This window comes from Ranitomeya imitator, chromosome 1 (genome assembly GCF_032444005.1).
Source record: "Ranitomeya imitator isolate aRanImi1 chromosome 1, aRanImi1.pri, whole genome shotgun sequence".
NCBI classification, from domain to species: Eukaryota; Metazoa; Chordata; class Amphibia; order Anura; family Dendrobatidae; genus Ranitomeya; species Ranitomeya imitator.
This window is the reverse complement of record NC_091282.1, coordinates 234,646,853-234,666,299: the sequence shown is the minus strand read 5'-3', so window position 1 is coordinate 234,666,299 and position 19,447 is coordinate 234,646,853. Positions and strand designations below refer to the sequence as shown.

The window sequence follows — 19,447 nt, the reverse complement described above, 5'->3', positions numbered from 1 at the left end:
GGAAGTGACCCTTAGACAATTATATAGTAGATTTGTATGGAGTGGAACCCTTACTTGAGCACCACGTTCTAAAGAGTGCCGTATATCCTTTCTCCCCTAATATTAAAGGATTATCTGACCTTATCTCTATGGGACTGTAGACTTGTAAATCCTAACATTGCGCCCACAGTGAGCACTGTCAGGATTATCCAGTGCTGGGTGCGACGGGAGCATGACCACAAGTAGGCGATTTGCCTACATGTGGTCGTGTGCCATCTAGATGTGCACAGTCTTGCTCAAAGCAAGTGAATTGATAGAGTCCAGACATGTCTAGTTGGTATATGGTGGGAAGTATGCAAATCACAAACTTGCAGTCACAAGACCGCCCACTCCGGGCACTAGAGAATCCTCACATAGTGCATGCGCTGCGAAGATTCCTAAGTCTGCAGCCACATTGAGTGCCTGCAGACTTGTACCTCAAGGTCAAACAACCCCTTTACCTTCATAGGAGTTTACTAGAAACACTCTAAAAGGCTTGGATCCTAATAATTATAATAGCATGAAAAAAACACTGCACTCACTTGGATGTACGATTAAGATTTAAGTTCTATTGATAAGTCATCATGTGGAAATACATGCAGAGCATGTGGAAGGATGGACAACGTCTCGGTCTACCCCAGACCTTAGTCACAGCCTATGTTATATGTGCAATGGTTCATAGCAGATAAAAAGACTAATTGTCTTCCAGCAGTTAGTCTCTGTATCTGCTATGAACCATTGTACATAGGATACAGGCCATTAACAAGGTCTGGAGTAGACCTAGATGTTGGCCGTCCCTTGTATTTCTACATAGTAACATAGTAACATAACTATTAAGGTTGAAGGAAGACTTTAAGTCCATCTAGTTCAAACTATAGCCTAACCTAACATGCCCTAACATGTTGATCTAGAGGAAGGCAAAAAAAAACCATGTGGCAAAGAGTAAGCTCCACATACGGCAATCAGACTAGTTCCCTGGATAAACACCCTAACAAGGAATCTAGTGTATATACCCTGTAACATTATACTTTTCCAGAAAGGTATCCAGTCCCCTCTTAAATTTAAGTAATGAAACACTCATTACAACATCATACGGCAGAGAGTTCCATAGTCTCACTGCTCTTACAGTAAAGAATCCGCATCTGTTACTATGCTTAAACTTTCTTTCCTCCAGACGTAGAGGATGCCCCCTTGTCCCTGTCTCAGGTCTATGATTAAAAAGATCATCAGAAAGGTCTTTGTACTGTCCCCTCATATATTTATACATTAAAATAAGATCACCCCTTAGCCTTTTCCAAACTAAATAGCCCCAAGTGTAATGACCTTTCTTGGTATTGCAGACCCCCCAGTCCTCTAATAACCTTGGTCGCTCTTCTCTGCACCCGCTCCAGTTCAGCTATGTCTTTCTTATACACCGGATTACTTATTACTTCTGCCCAAGTGCATGACCTTACATTTATCCCCATTAAAGCTCATTTGCCATTTATCAGCCTAAGCTTCTAGTTTACATAAATCATCCTGTAATATAAAATTGTCCTCCTCTGTATTGATTACCCTGCAGAGTTTAGTGTCATCTGCAAATATTGAAATTCCACTCTGTATGCCCCCTACAAGATCTTTAATAAATATGTTAAAAAGAAGAGGGCCCAATACTGACCCCTGTGGTACCCCACTGCTAACTGCGACCCAGTCCGAGTGTGCTCCATTAATAACCACCCTTTGTTTCCTATCCCTGAGCCAGCTCTTAACCCACTTACACATATTTTCCCCTATCCCCATTATTCTCATTTTATGTATCAACCTTTTCTGTGGCACCGTATCAAAAGCTTTTGAAAAGTCCATATACACTACGTCCACTTGGTTCCCTTGGTCCAGTCCTGAACTTACCTCTTCATAGAAATTGATCAGATTAGTCTGACAGGAACGGTCCCTAGTAAACCCATGTTGGTATTGGGTCATGAGGTTATCCCTTTTCAGATACTCCAGTATAGCATCCCTTAGAATGCCCTCCAGGATTTTACCCACAGTAGAGGTTAAGCCTAATGGCCTATAATTACAGAGTTCAGTTTTTGTCCCCTTTTTGAATATTGGCACCACATTTGCTATACACCAGTCCTGTGGTACAGACCCTGTTATTATGGACTCTTTAAAGATTAAAAATAATGGTCTATCAATGATTGTACTTAATTCCTGCAGTACTCGAGGGTGTATCCCATCCGGGCCCAGAGATTTGTCAATTTTAGTGATTTGTAGACGCCGACGTACGTCCTGCTGGGGTAAGCAGGTGACACTTAATGGGGAATTTTTGTTATCACTGATCATATTGTCTGCCATGGGATTTTCTTGTGTAAATACTGATGAAAAAAAGTCATTTAGCATATTGTCTTTTTCCTTATCCTCATCCACCATTTCACCCAGACTATTTTTAAGGGGGCCAACACAATCATTTTTTAGTTTCTTACTATTTACGTAGTTAAACAATATTTTAGGATTATTTTTACTCTCTCTGGCAATTAGTCTGTCTCAATCTTTGCTGCCTTGATTTGCTTTTTACAGAATTTATTTAATTTTCTGTATTTATTTAATGCCTCATCACTATCTACTTCCTTTAATTCACTAAATGCTTTCTTTTTGTCACTTATTGCGCCCCTTACAGCTCTATTTAGCCATATTGGTTTCCTCCTATTTCTGGTATGTTTATTCCCATACGGTATATACTGTGCACAGGTCCTATCCAGGATGCTAATAAACGTCTCCCATTTTCTTTGTGTATTTTTATGTCTCAGGATATCGTCCCAGTTAATTGCACCAAGATCCTCTCTCATCCGTTGGAAATTTGCCCTCCTGAAGTTTAGTGTCCTGGTAATCCCTCTACTACACATCTTATTAAAGGATACATGAAAACTTATTATTTTGTGATCGCTATTTCCCAAGTGACCCCCAACCCTTATATTTGCTATGCGGTCTGGCCTGTTGGTTAATATTAGGTCTAGCAGTGCCCCCCTTCTTGTTGGGTCCTGAACCAGTTGTGAAAGGTAATTGTCTCTCATAGTTGTCAAAAACCGATTACCTTTGCTGGAACTGCAGGTTTCTGTTCCCCAATCTATTTCAGGGTAGTTGAAGTCCCCCATGATAATGACTTCTCCTTGAGTCGCAGCTTCATCTATTTGCTTTACAAGGATATTTTCCGTTGCTTCCATTATTTTTGGAGACTTATAACAAACCCTGTTGTGAATTCTGTTGTTGGGCTCCCTCCTGTGGTCATGAATGGTACTTCGGCTGGTTCTGTCCATGGACTTCCTCTGGTGGGTGTTTCTGAGTTTCCTTCCACAGGTGACGAGGTTAATTCGTTAGCTGCTGCTCTATTTAACTCCACTTAGATCTTTGCTCCATGCCACCTGTCAATGTTCCAGTATTGGTCTAGTTCTCTCCTGGATCGTTCTTGTGACCTGTCTTCCCAGCAGAAGCTAAGTTCCTGCTTGTATTTATTTGGTTTGCTATTTTTCTGTCCAGCTTGCTATTTTTATTGTTGTCTTGTTTGCTGGAAGCTCTGGGACGCAGAGGGAGCGCCTCTGCACCGTGAGTCGGTGCGGAGGGTCTTTTTGCGCCCTCTGCGTGGTCTTTTTGTAGGTTTTTGTGCTGACCGCAAAGTAACCTTTCCTATCCTCGGTCTGTTCAGTAAGTCGGGCCTCACTTTGCTAAATCTATTTCATCTCTGTTTGTATTTTCATCTTTACTCACAGTCATTATATGTGGGGGGCTGCCTTTTCCTTTGGGGAATTTCTCTGATGCAAGGTAGGCTTTATTTTTCTATCTTCAGGGCTAGCTAGTTCCTTAGGCTGTGCCGAGTTGTATAGGGAGCGTTAGGCGCAATCCACGGCTATTTCTAGTGTGTTTGATAGGATTAGGGATTGCGGTCAGCAGAGTTCCCACGTCCCAGAGCTCGTCCTTTATTATCAGAAACTATCAGGTCATTCCGTGTGCTCTTAACCACTAGGTCCATTGTTGTCCTGACCACCAGGTCATAACAAAACCCCTATCAGTAATTTATTATTTTTCCCCCTCCCCTTATCTCCACCCACAGGGACTCTACATTTTCATTAGATTCACCTATATTATCACGCAGGATGGGTTTTAAGGACGATTTTACATATAGACACACCCCACCCCCTCGCTTATCCGTTCGGTCATTTCTGAACAGGCTATAGCCCTGCAAGTTAACAGCCCAGTCATGGCTCTCATCCAGCCATGTTTCAGATATCCCCACCATGTCATAATTATGCTCCAACAACATTAATTCTAATTTGTCCATTTTGTTGGCGAGGCTTCTGTCATTTGTATACATGCATTTGATGTTCCTCTCTGCACCTCTATTCTTTCTTAAATTATTAATTGATCTAACCCCACCCACCATGCCACCACCACCCCCATCTTCCTTATTTGTGCCCGTGTCTCTATCTGCACTATCTTCCTCCCTATAAAATGAATTCCCTCCCCCCATTCCCTAGTTTAAACACTCCTCCAACCTTCTAGCCATTTTCTCCCCCAGCACAGCTGCACCTTCCCCATTGAGGGAATGCTGACTTATTACTAAAATGTAAATTGTATTTAAGCTACTTATCCAAGTGAGCACTGTGGAATTTGATACTATTGTTCAGGGAATCGTCCCCTACCATAAAGCACCACTGTCTCCAAGCTATGAGTGCTGACCAGAATTTATATGATTTCTTATAAACAATAAAACATCATATATTTCTCCATATAGTAACAAGATCCATCTATCTATTATCATCTGTTTAATTATCCAAAAGTAAAAACTTGACTATGGCAAAATTATATAATTTCTTTGTAACATACAATATTGCTCTGGTAGTGTGTTCCATGTTGTTTGTGATGTTTTATTCTTTTTGCAATTTTGAAATGTATTTATCTTTACTTTTTTTTTGGTTATTACTGACATCTGTACATTGTATGTCCTGTTGGCACTGTACTGTCCTCAATTGCCATTTAGTGAGACACTGTCTTTCTGATTGTGATCTGCCTACATGATTGATGCTCCCATTTACTGTCAATATAATGAATTAAACAATATTAATATAGTTTATTTTATTCCTTTCCAAAAGTGATTCTATTATTCCCTTCCATAAACACTGGGTGTATATTCTCCCATTCTTTAGGTCACGGTTTCTCAGCCTTGAATCCTGGAATTCCTAGTTAAGAAAATAGATTTTTAACATTTTTAACCACAACAACATTATGTTTTCCTGAAATATAGATAAGAGCACATATTCCCCAAAATGGATGCATTTTTAGACATTTCAACACTGTAATATGGTTAGGAATCACTTTTCTAGGTCACCTACAAAAACTTTCCATATAATGGTATCAATCAATGGCCATGCCTTAATCTATCAAGATTTATGGGGGTCTTCAGTTAAGCCCATCTACTTTCATTAAGAAGCCTTCAATAAATATGAATGGGATTTCAAATTTGCCAAGAGCTGATAACTGAAAGGTGCTATGATTTACGATACTATTTATAAATATTAGCTTTGGGGGAGCCATCAAATCTTCATATTCGAGATGTAAGTAGTTTACATATATTGGTATATACTGGCCTATACACTTAGAGCCGGCATCCCATAATAGTTTAGCATCTAATGAGACCTAGATGGTTTACATTAATCTCAATCAGGAAAAAGCAGTGACACATAGAAATAGACCCATGGTTTTTGATTAACTATTTGTGTGCCTTCGACACCAGATGTAGGAATTTATGTCATGGAAAATTGAGTGTGTAATTCAGAAATTCTATTGCAAAAGTATTAAAAAGTATTTCTATTAGCTGTAATGGAGGCAACATTAAAATGTATGTCTACTGCTATTTTTCACTAAAAGTAAAACCCACACAATCAGTTTGCTTGTTCTGAGCAGTTGCTTTACTTTGTTTTGTTGCTATAAACTAGAGATGGCTAATAAACTGAAATCTTTAAACTTTGTTAAAGGAATATTCCCTTCTTACGACCACTCAAATAGTGACAGTTAGGTAGTTAGCGGTTAGCGGTCGTAACCATGGAGGTAACCATGGTAACCATCTAAGCTACTGCAATGCCCTACATATCAAGTAAATGACATAGCGAATCAGAAGAACTGTAAATTTCTAACTGGAGGTATTTGCTAATATTAATATTACTACACCTACTAAATATTGGGATAGGATCTTGAAGATTAGAATACCGCTTTAAAGATAGAATTGGTGTTCTTTAAAAGAGTTATTCCAATCTTTACAAATCCTACCAAGTCCCTTTGATTAGAGGGGTTCCACAGTTCAAATCCCCGCTAATAATAAAGTCATGCATTTCTTAGCTACATGCTGTCACTTTATATCATGGAAATAAACCTTTACGGTAAGGGTGCACAAAATTTTTAGTTTTTTCCATATAGGATAAAGCATTAGATATTGGCCAGCTCAGCACAATTAGTATTGGAAAGCTCCATGCTGGAATGCCTCCCATTCCATCATCCACTACAGTGCTCTGTGGCCTCTGAACTGCAGAGAGAGTACCACCTTTTAACTGGTAGTGTCGGCATAACATCTAACATAATCCTTTGCAACCCTTTTCTCCTTTCATGAACGTGAAGCAGGTATTCATCTTTAGCCTCATGTAGTTTTTAGAGTGAGTTATTTCTTTGTTTTATGTGTTTTTGAGTGGCTTTATTTTTTGAGTATGGTCTTGCTAGGGTGATAAAGAAGAGCGGGATCTAGTGTACCAACCTCTGGCAGGCATGACAATTGGCCCTTGAAGAGACATATTAGGGCTAAATATCTGCTGATGTATATATAAATATAAAAGACATGACCTATATTGTCACTATGTTAAACAAAATATACATTTATAAACGGCATTTTGTGTCGTTGACACGTCTGGTCAGACACGTCTGGTCAGACTCATAGCCATGAGTCTGACCAGACGTGTCTGACCATCTTCGAAATTGCATTTTTAAATTGCAGTTTTTTAATTGCTATGAATTAGACTAGAATTCCATGGGGCATTTGACCATTCATCACTGCTGTACTTTCATCATCCTCATCACCACCTGTATCATCTAATCCATTTGTTTTGTCTACCCACAGGTATGATTCACTCAGCTTTCCTGCTCTGTCTGTCTATATGAAGTGCATATAATTCCCACCTGGTATGATTCACTCAGCTTTCCTGCTCTGTCTGTCTATATGAAGTGCATATAATTCCCACCTGGTATGATTCACTCAGCTTTCCTGCTCTGTCTGTCTATATGAAGTGCATATAATTCCCACCTGGTATGATTCACTCAGCTTTCCTGCTCTGTCTGTCTATATGAAGTGCATATAATTCCCACCTGGTATGATTCACTCAGCTTTCCTGCTCTGTCTGTCTATATGAAGTGCATATAATTCCCACCTGGTATGATTCACTCAGCTTTCCTGCTCTGTCTGTCTATATGAAGTGCATATAATTCCCACCTGGTATGATTCACTCAGCTTTCCTGCTCTGTCTGTCTATATGAAGTGCATATAATTCCCACCTGGTATGATTCACTCAGCTTTCTTGCTCTGTCTGTCTATATGAAGTGCATATAATTCCCACCTGGTATGATTCACTCAGCTTTCCTGCTCTGTCTGTCTATATGAAGTGCATGTAATTGCCACATGGCATTCTTTGGTTACCCATTATTTTCTATCCATTCGTACTTCACTTCTCTTGCTTCTTCCTTGCATACCTGAGTGGCCATCTACCCCACCCCCTCTTTATGACCTGGCTTAACTGTGAACATGTGCTCTGGACACACACGCCCACATCCTCCCTCTCAGCTGTGAGCCCTTAGGTGCACATAAATTCATAGCATTTTTAAATTGCAGTTTTTTAATTGCTATGAATTAGACTAGAATTGGACTGGAATTGACTGGAAGGTAAAGGAATAGAAAACCACTATAATGTTTTGGTTTCTTTTCACATTCACCCCCATACTACTTTATTTCTTCCTATCTCCTGTAGTCCCTCCACCCAGTAAGGAACTAGTCATTTCTCCCTCCATCCTCCCCAGTCATCTCACCTCCTCCACAGAACTATTCCTCCACATACAATCCTTTCTCTCCAGGCACACACGGCCACATCATGACCTATCCAGCTCACACCTTTTAACGTTCAGTCTGCTGCTCCTCATTGCTGGCGACATATCCCCAAATCCTGGCCCTCCTCATCACATCCCCACACTCATTTCTAATCCCCTGCCACGATCCTCTACACGTCCTCGCAACCACAGTAATCTAATACCCATTCATCCAGCCCCCACTCCCCCAACTTCCCTATCTGGAGCGCTATGGAACGCACGCTCTGTCTGCAATAAACTGTCATTTATCCATGACCTCTTTATCAATAACAAACTCTCTTTCCTCGGCATCACTGAAACCTGGCTCACCCCTTCTGACACAGCCTCCCCTGCGGCACTCTCTTACGGTGGCTTCCACCTTTCTCACACACCCCGCCCCAGCAGCAAGCATGGCGGAGGAGTTGGTTTTCTCCTGTCAGATAACTGCTCCTTCACCCCAATCCCACTGCCACCCTCTGTTACCCTCCCTTCCTTTGAGGTGCACTCTGTGCGCATCTACTCCCCCTCCAACCTCCAACTGGCTGTCATCTACCGTCCCCCAGGGCCAGCCACCACCTTCTTTGACCACTTCACCACCTGGCTACTCCATTTCCTCGCCGCTGACATCCCCACTATCATCATGGGCGACTTCATCTCCATTGACACTTCCCTCTCAGCTGCCACTAAACTTCTATCCCTCACTTCCTCCTTTGGCCTCACTCAATGGTCTTCTACAGCCACCCACAAAGATGGTCACACACTGGACCTCATTTTCACCCGCCTCTGCTCCCTATCTAACCTCTCAAACTCACCTCTTTCTTTCTGACCACAACCTACTTACATTCTCTTCCCTTTCCACTCCTTGTCTACAACTCCCACCCCACAAACTCTCACACCCTCGCAGAAATCTTAAACACCTTGATCTTCACTCACTCTCTGAATCCCTCCTCCCTCTCACAGACATAAGCTCCCTACACAATGCGGATGATGCTGCCGCTCTATATAACACCACAATAGCTGCAGCTTTGGAATCTCTTGCCCCTCTCACACATACCAAAGCTCGCAAAATCAACAGACAACCCTGGCACACCAGCATGACCAAAGAACTGAGGCGAGCTTCCAGAGCTGCTGAGCGCAAATGGAAAAGATCCCACTCCATCGAGCACTTCATCGCATTCAAACAGTCCCTCACTACTTTCAAAACCACGGTCGCCACAGCAAAACAAACCTACTTCTCATCTCTCATATCCTCCCTGTCTCACAACCCCAAACAGTTATTCAACACCTTCAACTCTCTCCTCCGTCCCCCAGCATCTCCTCCCTCCCCACTCATCTCAGCTGAAGACTTTGCCTCATTTTTCAAGCAGAAAATTGAGAACATCAGAGACAGTTTTAGTAAACAACCCCCAGAACCCTTCCTCCCAACTACCCAGCCCTCCACCTCCAAAACCAACTTCTCCACCATTACAGAAGACGGACTCTCCACTCTACTCTCAAGATCGCATCTCACCACCTGTGCACTTGACCCACTTCCATCCCCCTTCATCCCAAACCTCACCACAGTCTTCATCCCAACCCTAACCCATCTCTTCAACCTATCACTAACAACTGGCATTTTCCCCTCAAGCTTTAAACATGCCTCAATCACACCTATCCTCAAAAAGCCCTCTCTTGACCCATCCTCTGTATCTAGCTATCGCCCTATATCACTTCTCCCCTTTGCCTCAAAACTACTGGAACAACATGTCCATCTTGAACTGTCCTCCCATCTATCTTCCTGCTCCTTCTTTGACTGCTTTCAATCAGGCTTCCGGTCACACCACTCCACTGAAACTGCCCTAACTAAGGTCACCAATGACCTATTAACCGCCAAGAGCAAGCGACACTACTCTGTCCTCCTCCTCCTGGACCTGTCCTCTGCCTTTGACACAGTGGACCATTCCCTGCTGCTGCAGACCCTCTCATCCCTTGGAATCACAGAATTGGCCCTATCCTGGATCTCATCATACCTAACTGACCGTACATTCAGCGTCTCCCACTCACACACCACCTCCTCATCTCGCCCCCTATCTGTCGGAGTCCCGCAAGGTTCAGTTCTAGGACCCCTGCTCTTCTCCATTTACACCTTTGGCCTGGGACAGCTCATAGAATCTCACGGCTTTCAGTATCATCTCTATGCTGACGACACACAGATCTACATCTCTGGACCAGATATCACCTCCCTACTAACCAGAATCCCTCAATGTCTGTCTGCTATTTCATCCTTCTTCTCCACTAGATTTCTAAAACTTAACATGGACAAAACAGAATTCATCATCTTTCCCCCATCTCACACGACCTCCCCAACGAACCTATCCATTACAGTAATTGGCTGCCCACTCTCCCCAGTCCCACAAGCCCGCTGTCTTGGGGCAATCCTTGACACTGATCTCTCCTTTAAACCACATATCCAAACCCTTTCCACTTCCTGCCGCCTCCAACTCAAAAATATTTCACGAATCCGCACATTCCTAAACCAAGAATCTGCAAAGACCCTAGTCCATGCCCTCATCATCTCCCGCCTTGACAACTGTAACCTCCTGCTCTGTGGCCTCCCCTCTAACACTCTCGCACCCCTCCAATCTATTCTAAACTCTGCTGCCCGACTAATCCACCTGTCCCCCCGCTATTCCCCGGCCTCTCCCCTCTGTCAATCCCTGCACTGGCTCCCCATCACCCAGAGACTCCAGTACAAAAGCCTAACCATGACATACAAAGCCATCCACAACCTGTCTCCTCCATACATCTGTGACCTCGTCTCCCGATACTTTCCTGCACGCAACCTCCGATCCTCACAAGATCTCCTTCTCTACTCCCCTATTATCTCCTCTTCCCACAATCGCATACAAGATTTCTCTCGTGCATCCCCCCTACTCTGGAATTCTCTACCACAACATATCAGACTCTCGCCTACCATCGAAACCTTCAAAAAGAACCTGTAGACCACCTCTTCCGACAAGCCTACAACCTGCAGTAACCACCGATTGACCAAACCGCTGCACGGCCAGCTCTACCCTCACCTACTGTATCCTCACCCATCCCTTGTAGATTGTGAGCCCTCGCGGGCAGGGTCCTCTCTCCTCCTGTACCAGTTGTGACTTGTATTGTTCAGGATTATTGTACTTGTTTTATTATGTATACCCCTCCTCACATGTAAAGCGCCATGGAATAAATGGCGCTATAATAATAAATAATAATAATAATAATAATATGTGTTATCTTTGTCTAATATTTAAATTTCTTTGGTGACCCGAAACACTGAAGTGTGATAAACCTGCAAAAGAATAGGAAATGAGGAAGGGGGGAAAACACTTTTTCACACCACTTTATATATAATATATTTTTATATTTGGTATATATACTGTATATTCAGCTCTGGCAAAAAATTAAGAGACCACCACATCAAAACCCTGTCATGGGCAGCTCAATCTCCAGACCTGAACCCCATTGTAAACCTCTGGAATCTAATAAAAAGGATGATGGTCAGTCACAAGCCATCAAACAAAGAAGAACTTCTTACATTTTTGCGCCAGGAGCAGTGTGAGAAACTGGAGGAAAGCATGCCAAGACGCATGAAAGCTGTGATTAAAAATCATGGTTATTCCACAAAATATTGATTTCTGAACTCTTCCTGAGTTAAAACATTAGTATTGTTGTTTCTAAATTATTATGAACTTGTTTGCTTTGCATTATTTGAGGTATGAAAGTACTCTTTGTTTTTAAATTTTCACCATTTCTCCTTTTCATTAAAAAATACAACATTTATTGCTAGGATTTCGGCGACATGTTGTCAAAAGTTTATAGAATAAATGAACAACTTACATTTTACTCACAAATATACCTATAAAGAGAAAAATTAGACAAACTAAACATTTTGCAGTGGTCTCTTAATTTTTGCCAGAGCTGTATATATTCAGGGTGGGCCATTTATATGGATATATGGATACACCTAAATAAAATGGCAATTGTTGGTGATATCAACTTCCTGTTTGTGGCACATTAGTATATGTGAGGGGGGAACTTTCAAGATGAGTGGTGACCATGGTGGCCATTTTGAAGTCGGCCATTTTGGATCCAACTTTATTTTTTTCTATGGGAAGAGGGTCATGTGACACATCAAACTTATTGAGAATTTCACAATAAAAACAATGGTGTACTTGGTTCTAACGTAACTTTATTCTTCCATGAGTTATTTACAAGTTTATGACCACTTCTAAAATGTGTTCAAAGTGCTGCTCATTGTTTAGGATTGTCAATGCAACCCTCTTCTCCCACTCTTGACACACTGATAGCAATACAAGCAACACTGATAGCAACAACAAAATGGCCAACTTCAAAATGGCCACCATGGTCACCACCCAGCTTGAAAAGTTTCCCCCTCGCATATACTAATATGCCACAAACAGGAAGTTGATATCACCAACTATTCCCATTTTATTTAGGTGTATCCATATAAATGGCCCACCCTGTTCAAATAATAATATTCCTGTTGCAAATCTTTATTTATTACATAGTGGAATGCATTGAGATTGCAATAAAACATAAAAATGATCAATGCAATGCAAAACTACCATCCCTTCGAGGTCTGGATTTTAAATGATACTCAAAGTCAAAGTGGAGACTCAAATTACAGGCTGATCCAATTTCAGTGGAAATGCCTCAAGACAAGGAAATGATGCTTAGTAGTGTATGTGGCATCCATGTGTGCTTGTATGACCTCCCTAAAACACCTGGTAGTAGTCATGTTGAGATGATGGATATTCTCTTGAGGGGTCTCTGCCCACACTTGGATTAATGCATCACTCAACTCCTGGACAGTCTGTGGTGCAATGTGGCGTTGGTGGATGGAACGAGACATGATGTTCTAGATGTGGTCGATTAGATTTAGGTCTGGGGAACAGGCAGGTCAGTCCATAGCATTAATGCCTTCATTATGCAGGAATTGCTGACACACTTCAGCCACATGAGGCCTAGAATTGTCATGCATCAGAAGGAACCCAGGGCACACTGCACCTGCATATGGTCTCACAATGGGTCTCATCCCGGTACGTAATGGCAGGAAGGCTACCTCTTGCGAGCACATGGAGGGCTGTGCAGCCCTCCAAAGAAATTCCTCACCACACTATTAATGACCCACTGCCAAACCGGTCATGCTAGAGGATGTTGCAGGCAGCATGACATTCCCCACAGCATCTCCAGACTCTGTCACGTCTGTCACATGTGCTCAGCGTGAACCTGTTCTCATCTGTGAAGAGCACAGGGCACCAATGTCGAATCTGCCAATCTTGGTGTCCTCTGGCTAATGCCAATTGCCCTGCACAGTGTTGGGCTGTAAGCACAACACCTGCTTGTGGACATCGGGACCTCATACCACCCTCATGCAGTCTGTTTCTAACAATTTGACACATGGATGTTAGTGGACTGCTGGAGGTGATTTTGCACTGCTCCTCCTGTTCCTCTTGCATAAAGGAGGAGGTAGCGGTCCTGCTGCTGGGTTGTTGCCCTCCTACGGCCCCTCCACGTCTCCTGGTGTACTGGCCTGTCTCCTGGTATCTGCTCAATGCTCTGGACACTGTGATGACAGACACAGCTAACATTCTTGCCACAGCTCACATTAATGTGCCATCATGGATGAGCTGCTCTGCCTAAGCAACTTCACAGCCAAGCATTTCACTTCATTCATAAACTTTGATGGAGAGAGACACATCCATGCACAGACATATTTTCCACTCTTTAGTAACAAGAAAGAAGTCCCAAATATGTGAGTGCTAAAGATGGCTGAGGGCTGTAAAGAAAGTTGTTGCAGTCCGCATGTGTCCCATGAGCCACAAGTTGTACACCTGTGCTTTAAAGAGAAAATGTTTAGATTTTTTTTATCATAATGCAATAGTACACATAAAACAAAATGTGTAACACATCTTATTAGAGAAATATACTTCTATCTCTTCCTAAACTGATCATTCAATCTCAAAATGCTCAATTCTCGGATAAAATGTGTCTTCAATGAATACAGATTTTCCCCCTACTGAAATAGAAGAGGGCAGTTGGTGCACATAAAGTTCTATGAAAAATTGTAACTGTGATTTCAAGAGAACTTGTAGTAAAATGTCTGTCTGCCTCTATTTAAAAAAAAAAAACAACTGTCATCTCTTATCTCAAGAATACGAAAATCTGTCTTCAGTGAATACATATTTTACCCATCAACTTAGGGTGAAAAATCACTCCAGGAGGAGAAAGAAGCAGATTTCTCTAATAAGATAAATTACAAAATTGTTTATTTTCAGGTGTACATTTGATTTATAAAAAAAAATATTTTAAGATAATGGTCACACTGTAAAAAGTCTTCTTCTATTCATTCATTGATATAAACCTGCTGTCAACACATAGAACTAGGTAGCTGTGTTTAGTCAATACTTCATAAATCTTGAGTGTCATCATGCAGGGAGGTGTATGGATATTAATAAGGTCCTTTCTAAGGATGGTACTTACAAGGGTGGTCCAGTACGTAAAATGTCCGTTCCTAATACTTATTGTAAGATAGCGCTCCCTGAGTTTGTTGGGGGACACTCGCCTGGCAACGGGATTAAAGCACACAGGCACGGTTTCTCACATAAACAGTCTATTCCGGTTTATTTAGACCCATAAACCGCAAAACATAAAGTCCATTACAGCACATTTTATATGACTTCAACTCACAGTCACTAAACACGCCGGACTTCTCACTTCGTCCATTTACCATAGGTGACCGCACAGTTCATAAACATCCATGGAAATCATAGGCACTTAACCCCCTTTATCTGGAGTTACCTTGCAGGAGCTCCTTCTCCACACACTGACTCCTGTCAGTCCTCTCTCCTGGGAAAAGCTGCCTTACTGAGATCATCGTCCTTGTGACCAGGGCACTCCAGACAGTCCAGACCCACAGAAGGAACATGCAGTGCCGTCACAGACTCTGCACATACAGCCTTTCCACGTGCTATTCATGATGTCCACTCTTTGGAACTTCCAAAACACAGGCCTACAGGTCCATGGCCTCACCATGTGCTTTCCAGGAATGCGATCCTACACCCAGGATCTTCCAACATAGGGCATTCAGGACCTTACCCTGACTATTCAGGTCCATATACTCTGAACATGTGACTCAAACCCTGGTCACATTATGTAGCTGTAACCACCCCCATAAGTGGGCGGTGTATGTGTGGTTAGTCAGTCCTGCCCAGCTCTCCAACTAACCCTGTAAGCCCCCCTTATAACTAAACAAACACTTGTGGAACTACAAGTCCCAGAACAACAACATTTCAGGCTGACAGCGCAGAGGACAACCTCTTTCTCTGCGACACATACCGGCCATTCATAATGACACCAGTCACTGTCTCACACTATGTTTACACCTTAACTACTTTTGTAATTATCTTTATTATAAAATTCCCTATACTTCCTATCTAGCTAATCCTAAATGTGTTTTTTACTGCATTTCCTGTGATGTTACCTTTGAGATGAGTCTCAAACGGGTTGTCACAGGAGGCTGGGGCTGCACTCACTTCCCTGCAGCCTCTATCACCCCTCCTGGAACAAAACAGTACATCAGAGGGCAGTGCTGCAGTTACACACTAAAGTTTCTGGCATCAACGCTTTCTGAAAACGTCCTGAATCCATAGTGATAGAAGCTGCGGGAGAGGTGAGTGCAGCGCTGGCACTCTGATTCCATCTTCTCCGCATCTTCTAACTGTGAAAAAAGAGGTCATCAAGGGGCAGGGATAGAAGCAGTGAGTGACACAAGCGCTGTACCCAGGTATTAGCTAGATAGGGAGAAGTGTACAATATTTTATAATAAAGCTAATTACAAAAGTGGTTAGAGTGTAAAGACAGACATTAGGAAAGGACATTTTAGGTGCCGGACCAACTCTTTAATGGTATTACTTTACTTTAGGATAATTGGTAGAAATTCTTGACAAATCAGTCTGAATGAGCTATATACAGTTAGTGGCACCATGAGCACAGAAGTTGGCATCACCAGGCAAAAACACAACGGCAGTTTCATTGGCCAGTTGAGTCCCACGAGTATGATGTAGAGGCAAAATAAATGCAGCAGAGCTCTATTAATTTGACAGTCAGCAAGATTATAACACTACTAGATTGTGGCCCGATTCTAACGCATCGGGTATTCTAGAATATGCATGCCCCTGTAGTATATGGACAATGATGATTCCAGAATTCGCAGACTGTGCCCATCGCTGATTGGTCGAGGCAACCTTTATGACATCATCGTCGCCATGGCAACCATTATGACATCTACGTCGATACTGTGCCCGTCGCTGATTGGTCGAGGCGAATTCGCGGCAGACTGTGCTCGTCGCTGATTGGTCGAGGCAACCTTTATGTCATCATCGTCACCATGCTGTGCCCGTCGCTGATTGGTCGAGGCCTGGCGGCCTTGACCAATCAGAGACGCGGGATTTCCAGGACAGACAGACAGACAGAAAAACCCTTAGACAATTATATATATATAGATAAAAGGTACATTCATTTGGATTACAGAAATTTTCCAATGTTGTAGATATAATTTTAATGTAAAAATGATAAGATGTCTCCAGATGTTTCTAGGTGATGCGCTCAATGATTAAACCCAGAAGAAAAGTCAAGCAGGTAGATAGATGTAACATATGTGATCTATAATTCTCAGACCATGGTCATATATGTTTGCTTCTTCTATGACATAAAAGATCTGATATTTCTTTGGGGAACTGTCAGTCTGGTTGATTCTTTACAGATTTTGTGTCCAAAAAAACTACTGCCATGGGAATGTCACTGCTGTGTTCAGCAGAATGAGAGCGACTCTTGATGTGTGCCTTTGATCAGGCCTTACTTTCTAAGGCATTACCCACAGGGAAAGCTTCAGAGGCAAGTCCCAGTCCAGCATACGCTCAGCATTCATGGAGGAATTGGGACATTTTTCCAATTCATCAACTAATGGGATTATGACTTTCTGATACGACCCCTTGGGTAAATGTCACAAAAAGATAACAGATATGTATGACACTACAAATTATTTTTCTTACATTAAGTGTACAATACTTTTTATGACCCCGTAACTCTTTCTGTACCATTACACATTGTGAGTGAATAGATCACAGTGTGCTCATCTCCCATGTCTACACTGAAGACGGAGTGACAACCGCACTGAACTCCACTTTTGGGCATGCAGACAGGTTGTCCCTTCAGTTTCCCCATACAGAACTTATGACACTCTCTGAAGTTTATGGCGACGATAAAGCTCTTTCCGGTGATTTGCATTTGTGTAATTGTCCCTAGTGATATATTTCGGCTAACTGCTGTCCTGTATAAATATCTCCTGTACAGAAACGCTTCATAAATATGGACAAGAATTCCCGATCCTATTATAATGATCCATCTGAACCACTGCTATCTCTTAAACATATTTGCTAGAAAATCCATAAAAATTAACTTTAGTATAAAATGAAGTCCATAAAGTTAACACAGCATACTTACTATAATTGTGCCTTAATCATAAAAAGACACGAGGATATGAATACAGTAATTATCATTATATTCCGCTCTCAAGAGAACAGCATCAAAGGCAATGTGTGGGTCACTTGGTGGGTATTTGTATACATACTACAATAATTAGGATACAAGTAAGGATGGAAAGACAATTTTAACTCAAAGCTAAGAGAGGACTGGCAGTCCTCATCGGGGGTTTTAAGAATTAACGCCAATCATCTTAAATTATAGATAAATGTAGGTAAACTATAGCGTTATTTACCTACTAAAATGCCTAAATCATTCACTGTGACAGAGGAACTCTCAGGAGAAAGGGTATATCCAACATGTATGAATGCAGACCAGATGTTTGGTTAGCAAGGGAAAGTCAGATGAAATGCTTAGTGAATTAACAGAGACCACTTCAATCTCCAAGGGACCGATTTAAAAAAAAAAAAGATAACATTATATATTGTAGCCATGGTCTAATGCAAACGGGGAATAAAAATCCACTTTGCAAATAAACTTGACTCAAAGATGTTTTCTCTACAAAGCTTTTATGCAAACCTATGTTCCTCCATCTGCCTCCTCTTCAATCATATGTCATCAGCAAATGAGAGGAGCAGAAAGAAAAGAAATAATACGAATAGTTCCGCATAGAAAAAAATGGTAAGATAGGTAAGTGCATACACTGCACTGGAGCAATAAAAAGTATTTGCAAAGCTGGCCATAGCTTTTAAAGAGTATTCGCATCAATGGAATATCATCAGGACTTGCCATAAATATTTGATTACCCCATGAGACCCTCAAGATGGAATATTATGACACCTCTAAACCAGTTAATTCAGAAGTGGTTGTTCTTGTATACTCCACTCTCCATTAAGTCTATGAAAAATACTGAAAGTGCAAAGCCACAACACTTAAAGGACAGATTGTTGTGTTAAATGAATAAAGCCCAAATTATAGGAAGTCCGCTGTTATAGCGCCCCTTCTATAATGGAGGGGGGATATTGATTTAAGCATGTACTAGCTTTGTCTACATTAGTAGAACATTTTCTCAATGGCCAATGCAGCCTGAAAAACTTGCAGTGGATCATTGTCTAATCTGTATTTGTGGCAGCAATATGGGCAACAATATAATATGAATAGTATATGTTGATAAAACAAGCTGCATCACAAGACCATACACTTTATCAGTATTTATCAGTAAGCATGACATGGGACATTACCTGGTGATGATTGCTAAGTGTGGAGGGCTCATGCAGGCTCCCATGAAGAGCACCACATTCTCATGTCGTGTTTGTCGGTAAGCCATTACCTCCCGTTTAAATGCCTTCAATTGGTCTTCATTATCTCGCTCGATGTCAATGAGCCTAATTGCCACTTCACCGTGCCAACGGCCATGATACACTAAACCAAAGCGTCCTTTGCCAATCATCTCCCCAATTTCCAGCTGCTCAAATGGAATGTCCCATTCTTGCAAAAATATGCTGGTTTGGCTGGCTTTGCGGGGAAAGTTCCTGGCTGAAAGTAACAAGTGGTTCATCTCTTCAAAGTCATCTTCGGACTCCTCTGCTTTCTCATTGCTTTCTTCATTCTAAGAATAAATAACAACCAGCATACAGCTTATCATCAAAGGAAATTTCTAACAAAAAGGCACCCAAAGCAAACAAGTGGTTTTCCAAAAGCAAAAAATTGTCAAAAAGGCAGATTGTGTGATAAATTAGTAAAATAACTCACCAATTACTCCCCTTTCCAC

At 41.8% G+C, this 19,447-nt stretch overlaps 1 protein-coding gene across 1 annotated transcript in view; it reads right to left on the bottom strand.

Annotated features, from left to right (window-relative positions):
• Positions 1-19,447, bottom strand: part of KSR2 (kinase suppressor of ras 2) — an 869,756-nt gene that overhangs the window by 221,170 nt on the left and 629,139 nt on the right. Inside the window, exon 14 of the mRNA XM_069754628.1 lies at positions 18,918-19,285. Within this exon, the coding sequence (XP_069610729.1) occupies positions 18,918-19,285 (368 nt within the window). The remainder of the gene's footprint in view (positions 1-18,917; positions 19,286-19,447) is intronic.